The sequence below is a fragment of the Eretmochelys imbricata genome, chromosome 3, assembly GCF_965152235.1.
Source record: "Eretmochelys imbricata isolate rEreImb1 chromosome 3, rEreImb1.hap1, whole genome shotgun sequence".
Lineage (NCBI taxonomy): Eukaryota > Metazoa > Chordata > Testudines > Cheloniidae > Eretmochelys > Eretmochelys imbricata.
The window spans coordinates 500719-519698 of NC_135574.1; the positions used below are offsets into that span (position 1 = coordinate 500719).

The 18980-nt window shown below is 52.1% G+C and overlaps 2 protein-coding genes across 12 annotated transcripts in view; one reads left to right on the plus strand and one right to left on the minus strand.

The window, feature by feature from the left end:
• Positions 1-17225, minus strand: part of LOC144262459 (low density lipoprotein receptor adapter protein 1-like) — a 30064-nt gene extending 12839 nt beyond the window's left edge. For all 7 annotated transcript variants that reach the window (XR_013345522.1, XR_013345523.1, XM_077812213.1 and 4 more), the window contains exons 1-4: positions 17102-17225; positions 5353-5495; positions 4512-4624; positions 1500-1614 (exon numbers count right to left, since the gene is read on the minus strand). Coding sequence is in view for 5 of the 7 variants with exons in the window: in XM_077812213.1 (XP_077668339.1) it covers positions 1500-1614; positions 4512-4624; positions 5353-5495; positions 17102-17186 (456 nt within the window). In the remaining 2 variants the exon portion in view is untranslated. The remainder of the gene's footprint in view (positions 1-1499; positions 1615-4511; positions 4625-5352; positions 5496-17101) is intronic.
• A 324-nt stretch (positions 17226-17549) lies between these two features.
• The window catches only part of IFT172 (intraflagellar transport 172), a 154029-nt gene continuing 152598 nt past the window's right edge, over positions 17550-18980 (plus strand). For all 5 annotated transcript variants that reach the window (XR_013345524.1, XM_077812218.1, XM_077812220.1 and 2 more), the window contains exons 1-2: positions 17550-17678; positions 18248-18391. Coding sequence is in view for 4 of the 5 variants with exons in the window: in XM_077812218.1 (XP_077668344.1) it covers positions 17640-17678; positions 18248-18391 (183 nt within the window). In the remaining variant the exon portion in view is untranslated. The remainder of the gene's footprint in view (positions 17679-18247; positions 18392-18980) is intronic.

An 18980-nucleotide genomic window follows, 5' to 3' on the forward strand; every position in this document is an offset into this window, starting at 1 on the left:
CCATGTCTAGCTTATAAAGTTTTAGCTACTAGAAAGCATTTTATCTTTATTTTTCTTGTAACCATTTCTGACTTTAATCCTTTATACTTGTACTCACTTAAAACCTCTCTCTTTGCAGTTAAACAACCTTGTTTCAGTTTTAATCTAAATTAATCCACTGCTGTGTTTAAACTGAACTGTTTGGTAACTCTGGTTATAGTAGTGAATTGTTAAATACTGTCCCTTTACAGGGGCAATGGACCTTTAATATCTGAACTGCCAGGAGAGGGCTGGACAGTGCAGAACACATATTTTTGGGAAAATCTGGGACCGGGAGTGTTTTGGGATAACCCTGCAAGTAGTAACCACGGCTGGTGGAAGCCAGCATGTGACTGGAGTGTTGCTGACAGGCTGCTGGGGTCAGAAATGCTGGACCAGGGCTGCACCTATATACAGACACCCAGGGTGTGACCTGCATGCCGGCAGGCTGTTTGTGAGCGGCTCCGATTGGAAGCTACAAGAGTAAAGCATTGCAAGGCACCCAGTGTTGTGGGGCGGATGGTGACAACCCCTCACTGGTCTAAATTGCACCCAGAAAAGTGACAATCACCTCACTGTCCAGGGTGCAATGACTGGGTCATTAAGAAAATAGCTGGAACCTGCTAAAATTCCCCATATCAACAGAGAATTAAAAAAAGACAATGGGACACCCCACTGCCCAGAACATTCCCACCCAGCAAAGCTCCAGAGGAAGGAGATTTCCCATGCCCAGCTCTCGGCAGGGAAGCCAAGCCAACACCCCAGATCAAGAACAAAGGGAAAGGTGTCAGGGTTAAATGCTACCCTCCACATAGACCCCCGACCTCTCACCTGGGACTGAGAAAGGAGAGAGAGAGCCTGAAATGGAGTCCATAGCAGCTTGGTTGGCTGATTGCACTAGCTTGGCCAACTGGACTATGGCTTAATCTTTGTTTCTCTGTGCTAACTTCAGGACTTCTTGATGCTGTGTCCAGGTGACTAATAAACCCTGCTCTGTTTGGAAAACACTGCCTGGTGTCACTGCAAAGCCTAGCCGGGGTGTATCAGTCCCTGAGATGTGGGCAAATCTCTGAGTAGGAGTCTATCTCAGCTGGACTTGCTGGACAGAGCTCAATGCATGAAGCAAGAGTGCTGGAGCCCAGGGGCTCAGTCTTGGAGGTGGTGAGGATGCAGTGCCAACCCTGAAAGACAAGTGGGACTCCTTGGGGATGTGTCACACTAAAGGGGTTCCTCCAAGAGACTCTTTAAAAGTGGGGGAATAGCACAGGTCCTGTGGATCTGTGACAGGTGATGGGAAGAATGCTGTTCTTTCTGGGAGAGGGACATCGGGCAGCAGAGTAGGGATGGCACCCTCTGAAACATGGCATGGACAGATGGTTAGATCCTGGAGGTGCTGGGGAAGCAGGGACCTTCCCTCTCCTGGGCAGAGGGGACTTGCTGGACCCATCCTGGACCTCTTCTTGCTAAGGGCAGGTGCTTACGATCTTCTTCTTGGGTGAGAGGAAGGCATGGCACTCCAGTGCCCCACTCTGCTGGCTTTGCGCCACGTAGGCAAACACCTTGTTCTGCAGCTTGTCTGTGGTACAGTAGGAAATCCTGCAAGAAGGGATAGCCATTCAGGAGGACGGTGCTAGCTCCAAGTGACTGGGCAGGTTTGGTAGCAGCCAGAGGCCCAGGGTTCAGCCTGGACCTGAGGGCTTGGGCAGCACTGAGCTGGCTAAGCAGATATGTTGCTGGGGGGTCTTACACAGGGGACGCCCATGGGAGATGAGTCAGGAGGGGTAACAGCATGCAACACCCATGGCAAGCAGGGAGGGGATATGCTGCTCCCTTTTACCAGCCCCATGCTGGCCCTGGCAGCCCAGCACAGCAACACTCAACAGGCTCCCTGGGTGCGAGCGGTGGGGTCGACGCAGTCGTTGGGGGCTGTAGTTTGGTGCTGGCCCCACCATGTTTCCTGCCCTGAGTGACCAGATAGCCTGACCTACCAGCTTGGGGGATAAAGGCTGCCCGAGATCCTGGAGGATTACAAACTGTTCTCTGCCTGCCTCCTCCGGCTGCACCCTGCTCTACACCATGAATTTAAGCCCAGAACCAAGACCGTGAACTTGACCGCATGTTCTATGGGCAGCCAGCGTCAGGAGCGGTGCACAGGTGTGATGTGATTGCAGGAACCCATGTTGCTGGGGAGATGTGCTGCAGAAGGCTGAGCTAGCTGGAGTTCCCTAAGGTCTGAAGGCTCCTGCTCCAGGTGTATTGCATTCTGTAATGCAGATGGCGGGGAATGAAGCATGTATAACTGAGGCACATCATCATCTACCAGGATGGTGCAGGGTCTTCTAGCCATGGAGATGGTATACGGCGTTACAGCTACTGCTGAGCGAGAGCTCAGCATCAGTGAAGAATCCAGGAGTCTCCTAGACTACAGATTGAACTGAACTGACCAACTGTGGGTATGAACCTGCCACCAGTAGAGACTGCATTGGGGCTGTGAACTCCTTACAGTACTTTCCTCTGACACCAGCATCACCTTTGTCTTGCTCAGGATAGTCCGCCATCCATCCACAGCAGATCATCATCAGTGACACTAAAACAGTTCCCATCCTATATCCTGGCCTGAATCCAGCTTGTGCCAAGTCCAGGATATTAGCTAAAGATAGAGGAAGAGCAGCTGGCTCAAGCTGAACCCACGCAAGACTGAAGTGATGGTGGGTGGAATGGGGAACACTTTGAAGAGCTGTCCAAGACGTTGTCTTGACAGCCCCTATTCTAAGCTGCATCTAGGTTCAGGGTCCTGCTGGACTCCTCACTGAGCTGGACAACCAGGTAGCCTCCTTTCACCTCCAGCTTGCTAGGGAACCTCATCCTTCTGCCAGAAGAGGACCTGGCCACAGTGATCCACGCATTGATCACCACCAGGCTGGATAACTGCAATTCACTTTGTCTGAAGCTGAATGTGACGATGATGCACAGGCTCCAGTCGGTGCATGGCTGGCTGCCTTCTCCATGGCCCAGGCCTCTTACGTTATGTCTACACAGCCCATGGCAGTGCCCTCTAGCCGGGGCTGACAGATCTGGCCTAGTGGGGCTCATGCCAGTGCTCTAAAAATAGCTGAGTAGGTAGCACTTTGCGGCTCAGACTCTGAAGGCTAAGGAGGAGGGTGAGCTTCAGAGCCCAAGTTCCAGCCTGAGCCGCAACTTCGAAGTGCTGCAATTCTAGCTATTCTTAGAGCACTAGCGCGAGCCCCAGCTAACACAAGTGTGTCGACCCAGGCTGGGTGCTCGCTGCTGCAGGTTGTGTAGACATACCCTATGAGCATATCAGGCCTGTGCTCAAGTCCCAGCACTGTCTTCCATAGGAACAAATGACATAGGACTGCAAGGGACCTCTGGGGTCACCAAGTCCCCTGCTATCAGACAACTCCAGTTCATAAATTTATCAAGCTCTGTCAAAACTAGTCAGGTTATTTGCCTTCACTCCTCCTATTGGAAGGCTCCCAGCCATCTTCCGATGCCAGTTTAAGGCCTTCATCCTAATCTTCAGAGCAATTACTAGATTAAGCCCCAGCTACAAAGACTGAATTTAATCGCTGAACCCCTGTGACAGTGTTGGTGCTGTGGGATGGCACAGATCACACAGCCCAGGACAAAGCATGTGGGATCTGGAGACAAAGCGCAGAGGGGAGGAACCAGCTATGTAACAAACTTCCAGGGGAGACCAGGGGCATCCAGATTCAGCCTAGGAAACACTGCAAAACCTTCCTCTTGGAGGAGGCCTTTCCATCCTAAGAATGACACACACAAACTCCCCTACTTCTGCCCCCTCAACACACAGACTCCCTCCTTCTGCCCCCCACCCTGGACAGACAGACACTCCTGACACACCCACCCAACCCCATGACACACAGAGACTCCCTCTTCCACTTCCACAACACCCCCAACACAGATAACCCTCTTCCGCCCTGGCCAGCCCGACAGACACCCTGCCAACCCACAACCCACGCCATCCCTGCCTCCCAACACACAGACCTTTCTCCACTCTCCATGCCCCCCAACACAGGCTGCTGAAGCCTAGAACCTTCCACACCCTGCCCCTTCCCACGATGTGTGGGACAACATCCCCCCAACCCCTATCCCCACCAAAGCACGTGTGGCTTGGCATCTCTCTCTTATCAATGCACAGCACGTGGGGCCACCCACCTGCATCTGTCCCACTGCAGCCTGCCAGGGTGCACACAGTTCCATAAAGTCCCACACCACAGCCTAGTGTAAAGTCAGCTGAGCTTGGGGCTGGGACAGGGCACTAGAGTCACCGATGGGACAGGGCTGGAGGGCTGTTTGCTGACTAGGAAGGTGAAGGGAAGACATTCCCACTGACAAAGGGCACAGAGGACCACCTCCTGGCTGACAAAATCCTCCCGCCCCTCCTCCTGCCCCCTATTCCTAGTAGCCTAGTACCTTTCACTTTTCTGTTCCACTGCCCCTACACACACCTGTAAATGGAGACGCACTCTATCATCTCCTTGGTCTCAGCGTCCTGCAGTGAGATGCCCCTCGGAGAGACAGTCAGAATCACCTTCTGGAATTTCTTGGCTCCCACGCGAGCCTGGAGGCGGGGAGAAGGGAAATGCATGGGGGGCACTTTAGTCACTGACCAAAACCCAGTGCGTGATTCTGGCTCCTGTCACTCTCCATTGGAATCAGCAGTCCAGACCCTCTGCAGCATCCCAGGCACTGGGATTTCAGCTAGCAAACGTCAGTACCACAGGAAATGGGAAAGGCTGGGCTTGGGGCTCTGGCACTACCCTTGGAGCCAGGACTCCTGGGTTCTGTTCATGCCTCTGCCATACTGCATGACCCTGGGCAGATCCCTTTCCCTCTCTGCACTTCAAGCTCCCCATCTATGTAACAGGGTTTAAGTCACTGATCAAGCTTCCCATCTGGAAAGTGCTTTGAGATTCTCAGAAAAGGAGCTAGAGGCTGGCAGAGAGGGGGGCTCACTCTCTCCCTCCCCTACACGCAAGTGGAACTGAGAGTCTCCCTCCCCAGAAAGCAAGGCCCCTGCTGGGCCCCCTCCTCTGCGTGGACAGGGGCCAGTTGCCATCTGATGCTCTGGAGGTTTGACTCAGAGGGCAGGACACATGGGCTGTGAGACCATGAGCATGTTGGAAACAGAAGGTGCAGCGCTGAGAGCAGCATAAGGCCTGGGAAACAATCACTTAGTCCAGTTCCCCCTACTTCTGTGGGGCTGAGTCCCTAAATACTGACTTTCTTCAACCCCCCTCACCAGGCAGGCAGACACACTGAAGTCCAGCACTGGGGGGCATCTCTTACCATAGTAATGATCCGGCGGATGGCACTGGCTGCCATGTCTTCTCCTTTGGGTTTCTCCACCAGCGTCATGCCCAGGTACTTGAGTGTGAAGCCTATCCCCTCCAGCAGGGGCTCCTGCATGTCAGCCCAGTTCTCCGGGAGCTCTGCAGGGGCACAGATAGTGGGGTTAGTGTGAGTGATTACATGCACAAACAGCTGCCATGCTGGTACCTGATGCACTGTTCCTAGCTTGATTCTCTCCAGCAATTTGTTACTATTTGCAGCAGGTGTCCTGCAGCAGAGTTAATGGATCTGTGTGCACTTTTCCTTCTGAAGATCCCCCTCTCAGTGCTGCTACCTGCACCAGGGGGTGCATTTAATTTCTCAGCTTTTTGCTTTTAAATGGGAAAATAATCCATCTCATGATGCTCTAAGCTCCTTGTTCTGGAGGCATTTTCTTTGCCAGCAGAACTTGTAAGCTCCTTGACCCAACTGGTGCCTACACAGAGCCTGATCCTGTGAGATGCTGTGTTGAGTGCTCCCAGCTCCCATTGACTTTGCTGGGAGCGGTGGGTGCACTGCATCTTGCAGGAACATAAGAACAGCCATACTGGGTCAGACCAAAGGTCCATCTAGCCCAGTATCCTGTCTTCCCACAGTGGCCAATGCCAGGTACTTCAGAGAGAATGAACAGAACAGGTAATCATCAAGTGGTCCATCCCTCCGCCCATTCCCAAGGACTGGCCCTTAACTCAGTGGCCACAGGTGCACCATGCACACAATAGTGTTCTCCACTGCACTTGCTCAATGCATAATTTTTAAACAGTCACAGCTAGGTTAAATCAAAACCAGAGTCCCTGTTGTTGTTATCCAGAAATCACAAGTCTGCTGGGGCATGGTCTTACTAGCTCAAGAGCTAAGCAGTCGGAGCAGGAGTTGGATGGGATGAAGGCTAGGCAGCACCATGGCTCGAGCAAAGATTTTGTTAGCCCTTCTCAAAGGTGAGAACTCAGGTACGTGGAAGAGAGGTGGTTTTTGGAGGGACTCGGAGGAGAAGAGGGGAAGGGGCATCCAGACCTAGGGTGCTGCATGGGGGAGAGATGGGACATAAGGGCACTAGTCTTTGTTGAAGTCCACATCCTGCTGCCTTTCAAGCTGCAACCATTTTTCCTGAAGACATAGAATGTTTGTTTAGAATGAGGAAGGTTCCCAATGGCCAGCCCCTGATTTTTCCTAGCATGTCCAGCTAGCTTCTTTGAGAAAGAAGTAACCACAGGGCTTTGCATTCTCATGGCAGGAGGCTATAGGGAATGGGTTACATAACCACACATGCTGCAGCTACAGTATGTGGGACACGTGGCTTAGAAATAGGGTATGAATACATTTGAATCTCCATTTGTGCCACTCCAGCTTCAGCTTGGCTCCCACAGGATCTAAGTAATCTTTGATAAATGGAAGTTCTCTATCTCTAAAGATGACAGACCTATTTATTGGTCAAAGTACTATCATATTTGATATATGGAAGGAACTTTTAATGTGAATGTTTCATTGATCTCTATTCTGTCCAGTAGCCAGTAATAGAAACAAATGGGTAGCTTAACAGGGAGAACTGAGGCTCTGAACCTGCTGTTTAAAATCCGTGGAAGATGGTTGCTAACAGCACCAGCTAGGTTAGTTAACAGGGAGGGGAACTATAGAAATGACAAGAAACAGGAGGCCAGGGCCTTACCCTTGTAAGGGTAATGGGAATGGATCACAGGGGATGGACCATTCAATATTGTAGTTGCCCTCTTCTCACACCCTCTGAAGCATCTGGCACTGGCCACAGTCAGAAGATAAGGTACAGAGCTAGATGGATCACTGACCCAGTATGGCTGTTCTTATTGGTGAGTCAGCCTGGGGCTCCTAATAATATTGTGAACATCAGAGTGGCATGGATTTCCTCAGCACAGGGCAGGGTCTTCCCTCTCCTTGCAGATGAGCCTCTTTTCAGAACCATATTTCACCCCTTCCAGGAAGGCCCCAGTCCATGTGTCAGAGGCTCAGTTCAGTGCTGGAAATGGTTTGGACAAAGGCGTTTCCCACAGACAGTGTGAAAGCCCACATTCCAGATGCTTTTAAGCAGGTTATAATCAAGAGCCCAACCCCACTCTGTAATAATGAGGCTTTTTCCTGTAGCCATATTAAAAGAGCAGGAGTCATGAGCCAAGAAGCAGAGAGTCACATCCTCACATTCCATCTACATTACATTAAAACAATGTAATATTGGGCTGTTAAGAAGGCGATCCTGTCCTAATACTGCCCATCACCAGATAAAGAAACAGATCTTAAGATGGTTAAAGAAAACTTTGTTTAATAGCATTCTCTGTGGCAAGAAATCAATTGGTCAACAAGTTGCAGTTGTGAAAATCCTACTTATTTATTGTTTTGTCTTTATGGTCCCCATTTCTCTATTGTTTATCTATATGGTCTCTGTCTAGTTCTTTGATTGTTTGTCTGCTGCATAACTAACTTTTTAAGATGTAAATCAGCTAGGGTGGTGGGACATGATTGGCTAAAGAATTGTTTTACAATATGTTAGGATTGGCTAGAAAATTGTTTAGTAATATTTTAGTAAAATGATTGATTAAGGTACAGCTAAGCAAGACTCAAGTTTCACTGTATAAAAAGAGGTCCAAAAGGAAGTTCTTTGGAACCAACTCCAGGACATACCCCAAGATCAGAGCTGCCAGACCACAATACCCTGTCAGTCACACTGCACAGAAGCTGGAGTCCCCAGATGACCTGATCCTAACTGGCCATCAAGAGAAGTTCACCTGCCTTATTGGGAGTGGTGAGCATGGTATGCTTAGTGTGTGCATTCTGTTTTGGTGATAGAGGTTAAGGATATTACTGTGTAAAGCTCTTTCACTGGTAAAAGACCCCATAAACCCGCCATAGATTATGCCTTGAGCCCTAGCAATTGGGTATGGATGGCCTGGACCCCTATGAACTGGGAAAAGGTGGGGGTGCCTAAATCAATCAGGTTATGCCTTGATCCCTAGGAACTAGGTAGAGGTGGGGTGTCCTAGAGTGTGCGGGTAACAAATTTATGGTAGAGTTGGGTGCCTTATACCTTGAGCACACGGATGGGTAAAGGTGGGTGCCCTAGAGTGTGTGTAACAGAGAATTTTGTGTGGGTAAGAGCTCCTAATGCACTCAATAGGGACAGGCCCCAAAGAGATCCTTGCAGGGCTAGAAGGGTTCATTCCTCTCATTCTGAGCACTGGCAGTTGAGCGCTTGTGGGCCTCTACTCTGCCAGCCCTCTTGTCAAGGTGTCTCTTGAGCCATGAGTGAGGAGATACAAGATGCAGCACCTTAAGGATGCTGATGAGACCCAGCTCTAGAGAGTTCTTGTCTAAACTGATTAAACAATTTAGCCAGGGCCTCGCAGACTGGGACCTGCCTGAGACTCAGCCCAGACAGCACTGAGGCATCACATGCAGGCTGGAGGGAGAGAGGAAGGAAGCAAGTGGCAGAAACGGCTCTTTTGGCCCCCTTGTGCTCCCTGCCATTCATTGCACAGGCTCCCAGCTCCGGAACTTGTTGGCTCCCCAGCTGCTTCTGGAGTCCAGACAGCAGCCCGGCCAACAGCACTTTTTCTAACCGTGCTTAGCTAGAGGTGATTCATGCCCTCAGAAGGAAAAGTAATCCGCCCAGTTAACTAGACCAATGCAAACTTGAGCCTGGATCACAGCAGCACACTCTACATGGGGTAGCATTTGGAAATTCCAGCTAGTGCCGGATGCAGCACTCATGGCAGGCAGAATATTCCACCAGCACTCAGATCTATGCTGCTCCTAAATCACTGGGTTAGATTTGAGCCCCACTTGGTTTGAAGTTAGCAATAATCTTATTCATAGTCTCTCCTGGTGGATGAACAGGCTCCAAAACAGCTTGCTATTGAGGGTATTATAATCCACGTGGATTAATTGCATAAGAAAGTTTATAATCTTCATTTTTTTCTGTAATATTTGTAATTGAATTAATTCTACATGTGCGTAGGGAGCACATGGTCAGGAGACTTGTGGAGATCTAAATAAACCAAAATATGCTCCTATTGCTTTAATCACTCTTGTCTGACAATCAGATTTTCTGCTATCATCTTTCAGAGTAACAGCAGTGTTAGTCTGTATTCGCAAAAAGAAAAGGAGTACTTGTGGCACCTTAGAGACTAACCAATTTATTTGAGCATGAGCTTTCGTGAGCTACAGCTCACTTCATCGGATGCATACCGTGGAAACTGCAGAAGACATTATATACACACAGAGTCCATGAAACAATACCTCCTCCCACCCCACTGTCCTGCTGGTAATAGCTTATCTAAAGTGATCATCAAGTTGGGCCATTTCCAGCACAAATCCAGGTTTTCTCACCCTCCGCTGTGCCCCCCCCCCCAACTCACTCTCCTGCTGGTAATAGCCCATCCAAAGTGACCACTCTCTTCACAATGTGTATGATAATCAAGGTGGGCCATTTTCTGCACAAATCCAGGTTCTCTCACTCCCTCACCCCCCTCCAAAAACCATACACACAAACTCACTCTCCTGCTGGTAATAGCTTATCCAAAGTGACCACTCTCCCTACAATGTGCATGATAATCAAGGTGGGCCATTTCCAGCACAAATCCCGCCCCCATAAACTCACTCTCCTGCCTGGATTTGTGCTGGAAATGGCCCAACTTGATGATCACTTTAGATAAGCTATTACCAGGAGGAGAGTGAGTTTGTGTGTGTATAGGGGTGGGGGGGTGAGAAAACCTGGACAGTGGGGTGGGAGGAGGTATTGTTTCATGGACTGTGTGTGTATATAATGTCTTCTGCAGTTTCCACGGTATGCATCCGATGAAGTGAGCTGTAGCTCACGAAAGCTCATGCTCAAATAAATTGGTTAGTCTCTAAGGTGCCACAAGTACTCCTTTTCTTTTTGCTATCATCTTGTAAATGATTTTCTGCATTACCGTAACACTCAGCAGCCCCAGCCAGAATTGGTGCCCCATTGTGCCGAGTGCTGTATAAACATAATAAGATTGTAAACACTGGTGGAGGCACTATCTCAATAGGAAAATGACAGGATGGTGAATATGGAACACAGCTGGCGACGGGTGAGACAGGGCCACATACATTAATGTACACCTTGGAGACCACACTAAGGCATTACTAGCCACGATCACAGCTTCCCATGGGCAAAAGTGCGATTAAAGCAACAGGAGCACATTTTTGTTTCTTGACCTACTTTTTGCCTTCCATGCACTTTTCATTCCCCCAAGATTTTGCTAAAACTTTCCAGGGCCATTCCGCTCTGGGCAAAGCCCAAACAAGCAACATTTCAGTGGAAAAAGTGCAATATGCAAAAGTCTAAGCATGAGAAAAGGGGCATATGAGTGGAAACTTATCAACTGGAGTCCAGGGTAATAGCTTTATATGGCATTGTTTGGACACAATCTGTACAGGGCCTACATGGCCCACAGCCCAAGGATCCAGGTCCCTGCCTCTCAGCAGGTACAACGGACAGAAGGCACATTAACAAGGAGACTGCTCTGAGTGCATGGCAGGCATGAATCAGTGGGAGAACAGCTTGCTTCTGTGCTCTGTACAATCTGGACAGTGTAAGCCTTCCCAGGGAACCCTCTCAGTCACTGTCTCCTGCAGCATCTTTCACTAGCTGAAGCAAGTGACCTTGATTCAAAAAGTAGGGCAAGAAACTGCTAGTTAGAAAGGGGAGGATTCAATTGTAAGTGAAAACTAAATAAATGGGGCCAGGCTAGCACCTCCCTTCCCCCCAGCTCCACATACATGGCTGGGCTGGCATTCCCCAGGTCAGGCTGGCTCAGTGACTATGTCCCACATTAAGATCCTTTTGCCCCTTCAGCTTTATGTGTGGTCCCCACCTGCGTGGTTATGGATCAGGGAAGCCCATCCCACTGGAGTATCAGGGTGCATGTGTGTGAGGTCTCCAGCCATCACTGTGGGGCTGGTCTCATGCTGGCTCAGGCCCCACTTGCTAGACTACTCTAGCTCTTCCCACTCTGCAGCTCTCCAGGCAGGGGAGGCTGCTGAGATTTCACAGCTTCCTGTATCTTAGCAACGTGCTCCTGCTACCACCAACTGTTCCACTTTCATCTGCACACAGGGGAGCTGGGGGTCTGGAAAAAAGTGAGTCTCCAAAGGCAGAACAGGGCCAGGAGCACAAAGTGCTTTCATCAGAGCATTCAGGCTCTGCACAATCTCCTCCTGAAGACAGTCTGGCCTGCCCACCCCACTATCCAGAAAGCATAGAGCCCCTTTCCCCAGAAAAGGCACAGCCCAAGCCACTAAGAGCAAGGAAAGAACAGCTTAATCATTCAACACCCGAGCTCTGCTCTTCAGTGCCCCTTATCCATCAAAGCTACCTCCCTTCCAGCACCCCCATTGTTCCACTCAGCTCTCCCCACCCCGGGTGCCTTGCAGTCAACATCTCCTTCTTCCTTCTGACCAGCCAACAAGCAGCCTTAGTTTGCAAATGCAAATTTTGATTCCTCATTTCTACTGATAGGTTTCAGAGTAGCAGCCGTGTTAGTCTGTATTCGCAAAAAGAAAAGGAGTACTTGTGGCACCTTAGAGACTAACGATGAAGTGAGCTGTAGCTCACAAAAGCTTATGCTCAAATAAATTTGTTAGCCTATAAGGTGCCACAAGTCCTCCTGTTCTTTTTGCATTTCTACTGAGTTACCAATCCAGATCACTCTCCAGCAGCACTCCCCCGTTTGCTGTGTTTCCCCTGAACATCTCTCACACTGAGACGGGGACCTGATGCCAGACCTCACTCACATCAGTATGAAGCCACTGGGCATTCACAAGGGTGGAGAGACAGGTGATGGTGAGTACATGCTGAGCGGTTCAGTGTAGGTGAGGTACGAATGTTTGCTGTAATACTGCTTTCAGTTTGCACATCTGGGCCCTGTGCTCTAGCAGCCCCAGCTTAATGCTTTCAAGGCTTATTGTGTGAGACTTGCTTTCAGAGGGATAGCCGTGTTAGTCTGTATCAGCAGAAACAACAAGGAGTCCTTGTGGCACCTTAGAGACTAACAAATTTATTTGGGCATAAGCTTTCGTGGGCTAAAACCCACTTCACCAGATGCATGGAGTGAAAAATACAGTAAGCTGTATATTCTATTATATATATACATATACAACACACACACACAGCACATGAAAAAATGCGAGTTGCCTTACCAAGTGGGGGGTGAGTGTTAACGAGGCCAATTCAGTTAAGGTGGAAGTGGTCTGTTCTCAACAGTTGACAAGAAGGGGTGAATATCAAGAGAGGGAAAATTACTTTTGTAGTCTTAATGGGGCCAATGCAATTAAGGTGGACATCGGCCATTTCCAACAGTTGATAAGAAGGTGTGAGTATCAGCAGAGGGAAAATTACTTTTTATAGTGACCCATCCACTCCCAGTCTTTATTCAGGCCTAATTTGATGGTGTCCAGTTTGTAAATTAATTCCAGTTCTGCAGTTTCTCGTTAAGTCTGTTTTTGAAGTTTTTTTGTTGAACAATTAAGTCTGTTATTGAATGTCCAGAGAGACTGAAGTGCTCTCCTACTGGTTTTTGAATGTTACAATTCTTGATGTCTGATTTGTATCCATTTATTCTTTTGTGCAGAGACTACCTAGTTTGGCCAATGTACATGGCAAAGAGGCATTGCTGGCACATGATGGCTTATATCACATTGGTAGATGTGCAGGTGAACGAGCCCCTGATGATCTGGCTGATGTGGTTAGGTCCTATGATGGTGTCCCTTGAATAGATATGCAGACATAGCTGGCAACAAATTGCTTACTGTATTTTTCACTCCATGCATCTGATGAAGTGGGTTTTAGCCCATGAAAGCTTATGCCCAAATAAATTTGTCTCTAAGGGCTTGGCTACATTTGCGAGTTACAGCGCAATAAAGGAGCCCCGGGCGCACTAGCTCACTACCTGTCCACACTGGCAAGGCACACAGAGCGCTCTGACTCTGCGGTACAGGGCTGCTGGTACTCCACCTTGGCGAGTGGAATAAGATTTGCTGTGCCCCAGCTGGAGCGCCGCGGTGCCAGTGTGAACGAGATGTTGCATTACTGCGCTCTGATCATCCTCTGGAAATGTCCCATAATCCCCTTAAGTCAAGTGGCCACTCTTGTCATTGTTTTTGAATCGCTGCAGAAATGCGGATATGCCCTTTGAAAGCTCCGTTTCTGACAGCCGGCTACTTATCTGCTCTGAGACAAAGCAAGCCATTAGTGTGGAATGCTGTGTGTGTGAGAGAGGGGCTGGGGGAAGGGGGGGGTCTGCTGCTGTCTGAACTTACAAGACAGCATGCTGACATGCTCTCAGCCCCCCAAAAACCCACTCTCTCTCTCCCCACATACACACAACACATTCCCTGTCACACTCCACTCCCCCCCATTTGAAAAGCATGTTGCAGTCACTTGCATGCTGGGATAGCTGCCCATAATGCACCACTCCCAATGCCGTTGCAAGTGCCACAAATGTGGCCACTGAAGCTGTCAGTGTGGACAGACTGCAGCGCTTTCCCTACTGCGCTCTCCGAAGGCTGGTTTAACTCAAAGCGCTCTACATCTGCAAGTGTAGCCATGCCCTAAGGTACCACAAGGACTCCTCGTTGTTTTTATGTGGGAATTGTAACTTTCCAGCCATGTCCCTCTTCCCCACCCTTCCTATGCTGCAACAGGGCCAGTGTTGTGTTCCTGAATCTGCCTCAAACAATATCCCGAGAGGTGTAATTGTCCAAATTATCCCAATGGGATCTTGACTCTGAAGCCCAGTGTCATCATTCATTATTTTACTACTGATCATTTTAGCAGAAATAGCCAGTTAATGTGCTGATTCCTTGCTGTTGAAAGGGAGGGCAATGAGGAGTTCAATCCCCTCCCTCTTTCCCTCCAGTTATGAAAGAACTGACTTTAAATTCAAAAGAAAGAGGAGTTGCCTCACTCCTGGATGCCAAGAACTCAAGCCATCTTTCCCTAATCATCAGTCCCCTTCATGGATACAAAAATATACAGCATATTGAAAATGTGACCACTTTGTAAAACAAATTAATGTACTATGAAATGAGGCCCTCTGTACTGATTGTATTACTTACGCTTCATATCTAATACAATAGAAATCTCAATTTTTGAGTTTATTAATCCACATGTGCACTTTGAATCCTAAAACTGCAAGCTCCGTGGGATGGGGCCAGCTTTTGTCCAGCACCACCCAGGACAATGGAGCCCCATCCCAAATCGGGTCTTTGGGCACTAAACACAAAGACAGTACCGGCCACATATCCATATCCGTTAGTATAAAACCATCTCGGAGACAAGAGATTAATCCTTGGAGTCTGGGTTCTGAGATAGCACCATGTCCCCTCTCAGAGGCACTGAAGGAACATGACCCGATTCCCAGAGAGTCTGGGCAATTATTACTGGGCCCGATTAGAACCAGGTCACTGGGGTCTTTGAGTGATGGGCCTGCAGCATTTGGGGCAGTTCAACTGTGTTTGGAAAGATGCCCCCCTTTTATTCGCTGCCCCATGGTCTGAGTGCAGGGTCATCTCTGACTGCAGAGAGAAGCAGGGGTCCCAAACTGGTGTTCCAGGACCCAAGGGGACAGTGCTATGGACACTCCCAGCCCATGAGATTAGGGCTCAGACTCGCAGTGTCTCTGCAGTCTGGAGACAGCCCTGCTTAGATCAGTGGTTTTCAAAGTTTTTTCTAGGGACCCAGTTGAAGAACATTGTTGATGCCTGCGACCCAACGCAGCTGTGGATGAGGGGTTTGTGGTGTGGGAAGGGCTCAGGGCTGAGGCAGAGGGTTGGGGTGAGGGCTGTGGGGTGGGGCCACAAATGAGGGGTTCAGGGTAAGGGAGGAGGCTCTGGGCTGGGGCAGGAGGTTGGGGTGTGGGAGAGGGTCAGGGCTCTGGGCTGGGGGTGCAGGCTCTGGGCTGGGGCCAGGGATGAGGGGTTTGGGGTGCAGGAAGAGGTTCCAGGTTTTGGGGGGCTCAGGGCTGGGGCAGGGGATTGCAGCACACTGTTACCTCCGGCAGCTCCCCGTCAGCGGCGCAGCCGGGGTGCACAACGGATTGCGCTGCGCCCTGGAAGCGGCCAGCAGCAGGTCTGGCTCCTAGGCAGAGGCTCTCGCCCGCAGGCACTGCCCCCAGTTCCCATTGGCTTGAGCCAGTGCTCAGGGCAGGGGCAGCGCGCAGAGCCCCGTGAACCCCCTGCCTAGACGCCGGACCTGCTGCTGGCCACTTCTGGGGCACAGCGCCGTGTCGGAAAAGGTAGGCACTAGCCTGCCTTAGCTGGGCAGCATTGCCAACGGGACTTTTAACGTCCTGGTCAGCAGTGTTGACCAGAGCAAGGCGACCCAGCACTTTACATGCCGGGACCCAGTAGTAGGTCACGACTCATGGTTTGTAAAACCCGGGCTTAGATCATGAGGTGCCCGGAGACATAGGGGTAGGGGGCACAGACACTCACTCCCCCAGCAATTCCATGGCTCCTCCTGCTCCTGGGGCCCCTGGCACTCATTGCCCCCCACTTGGGCTGGAGGACGAAAAGGGCCCCACCTGCCAAACTCACCCCCACCACGGCCCCCCTCAACCATGCCTGCTGCTTCCATTCGCCCTCTAATCCCCGCCATTCCACCCTTAGTGCCCCCACCCAAACTGAAAGAAAAAGAGCCCCACCAGCCAGATTCACCCACAGATCTAAGTCCGTGCTGTCACTGCCCCCCACGGCAAATACCCCCGCGGACCTCCACCCCGCCCCCGCCGTCAACGGACGCCTCAATACCCCCATCCTGCCCCTCAATACTCCCACAGGCCCCAACCCCACCCTCAGTACCCCCACAACCCCTTTCAGTACCCTACAACACCCTCACCCACAGTACTCCCACAGCCCCCTCAGCATCCCCACCCTGAAATACCGCCGTGGCCCTCCACCCCTTCCCCGCCGTCAATACCCCCACGGCCCTCACCCCGCCCCCGCCGTCAATACCCCCACGGCCCCCCTCAGCATCCCCACCCTGAAATACCCCCGTGGCCCTCCACCCCGCCCCCGCCGTCAATACCCCCGCGGCCCCCCTCAGCATCCCCACCCTGAAATACCCCCGCGGCCCCCCCCCTCAGCATCCCCACCCTGAAATACCCCCGTGGCCCTCCACCCCGCCCCCGCCGTCAATACCCCCATGGCCCCCCTCAGCATCCCCACCCTGAAATACCCCCACGGCCCTCACCCCGCCCCCGCCGTCAATACCCCCACGGCCCCCCTCAGCATCCCCACCCTGAAATACCCCCGTGGCCCTCCACCCCGCCCCCGCCATCAATACCCCCGCGGCCCCCCTCAGCATCCCCACCCTGAAATACCCCCGCGGCCCTCCACCCCGCCCCGGCCATCAATACCCCCGCGGCCCCCCTCAGCATCCCCACCCTGAAATACCCCCGCGGCCCTCCACCCCGCCCCCGCCGTCAATACCCCCGCGGCCCCCCTCAGCATCCCCACCCTGAAATACCCCCGTGGCCCTCCACCCCGCCCCCGCCGTCAATACCCCCCACTCCCCTCAACACCCACCTGCCCTCACCTCCGTGCCCCCCATTCAGCCCCACATCATCCCCAGCACCCCCACTTGCCCCCTCGGCACCCCTCCCCCCCAGTGCCCCCGCAGCCCCCCGGCCCGCTCCCGCCAGCGCCCCGCGCTTACTGCGGTGCCAGCAGAGCCCCAGGCCGTGGCGGGCGAGCCGGGGGCTCCGCAGCACGGCCCGGCCCGCCGCCCGCAGCGCCTCCATCGCCGCGCTCTGCCGGGCCGCCCCGGGCGGGGGAGGCGAGCCGAGGCGAGGCCAGCGCGCGCTCCCGCCCGGGCCCCCGGGGCACGCTGAGTCGCTCGAGCGCGCGCCCGGCTTTGGGGGCGGGGCTTGCTGCGCAGGGTCAGGCTGCCGGAGTGGGCGTGGCTCGTGGGGAAGGGCGCGGCTAAAGGTTGATGGAGGCGGGGTCTGCGAAATGGGCGGAGTTTGTGGGTGAGGGCCGTCGCAGGCGGGGGCGGAGTCTCTCCACCGAACCCTTCTGTCGCCCAGAGGCGCGGCCTGGCTGGGCGCATGCGCGGCGCGGGTCGCTCCCGGTGACGCAGGCTGCTGGGGTGCTGGGTGTGCGCGTGCGCGTGCCGCCGGTTGCTGTGGTGTTCGGCAGGTGGTTACCGGGGCAACGCGCGGAGGCGGGAGACGCGGAGCCCGAGTGGCCCCGGGATGCAGCTGCGGCACGTACGGACGCTGCTCACCCCCCAGGTCAGCTCCCGACTCGCGGGTGCGTGAGGGGCGAGGCGGGTCCGTGGCGGGCGGGCGGAGGGCGGCCTGGAGCCTGGGAATCCTTCACGCTCGGCCGAAGGGGCTGCGGAACTCCCTGCCGCAGGACGTGAGGGAGGCCCAGAGCCCGGCAGCCGTCAGAGAGGGGTCCGCCCAGAAACATGGGGGCAAATGCCGACGCCCACACCAGGGCTCGGGCTGCGTTGCGGGCCCTCCAACGTGTGGTAGTGCGCATCGGAAAACGTAATCCCCAGGGAACATACCGAGTGGTGGGCTCTGAATTAGCTGTTACCCCTCCAGAGGAGAGGTCTTGGAGTCAGTGGCGATTAGCCAGGCTGGGTGGGGATGGGGACCCGCGCCTCTGTTTGCCAGATGCTGGGAATGGGTCACTGGACGGTCTGTTCACTCCCTCTGGGGCACCTGGCCCTGGCCCCTGTCGGCAGACAGGACACTGGGCTGGACGGGCCTTTGGTCTGACCCCGTCTGGCCGCTCTTATGTTCTAATGGACCTTGCTCCAGTCCAGACTGGCAATGGCGATGTTTTCTTCCAGGATGGTGCTGCAAAGGTCACCTGCATGGCTTGGTCCTACAACAATGCCAAGTTTGCTGTCTGCACTGTAGACAGGGTTGTGCTTCTGTATGATGAACATGGAGAGAGAAGGGACAAATTTTCCACCAAGCCTGCTGATGCAAAGGTAAAGAGATTGTTTGTTTGCTTCTGTGTAACTGGGCACCCGACACTCTTGATCTGTGACACACTGATACTTTACATGCTGCTATGCAGGGCAGTTTTTGGCAGTAGCAGAGCAACTTGTAAGTTGCTCCATACTTTTCAGAGGGCTCATAACAGCTTGAAATGCTACACCACATTCTGCATAGCCCCAAAGCACAGCCTTAAATGTTGCTCCCATCAGAGTACAACTACAGGCCCAGACTGTTCCTATGCTGTTGTAAAGGGGACAGGGGAGGGAATGCTTAAGCAATATTCTGTATAATTATACCATCCCTACTTCCTCGACGTCAGCTGAACTCTTCGTTGAAGCAGAGGCCAAAGTTCTGTCTTGTCAAAACTTTTCAGAAAGTATGACACAGAGTTAAACCTTAGAGAGACTACTGTACGCTTTCTTCATAAAACAAGCAATGCACACGTAACACATTTTATATAGTATAAAGTACTGTAAATAGTTTTTGGAATACTAGGAATAACTTTTCAAAAAAACTATTAATAAATCTACTGATTTTCCTTATACAGATGTTTCCCCTTTTGTTTTTGTTACCTTATAT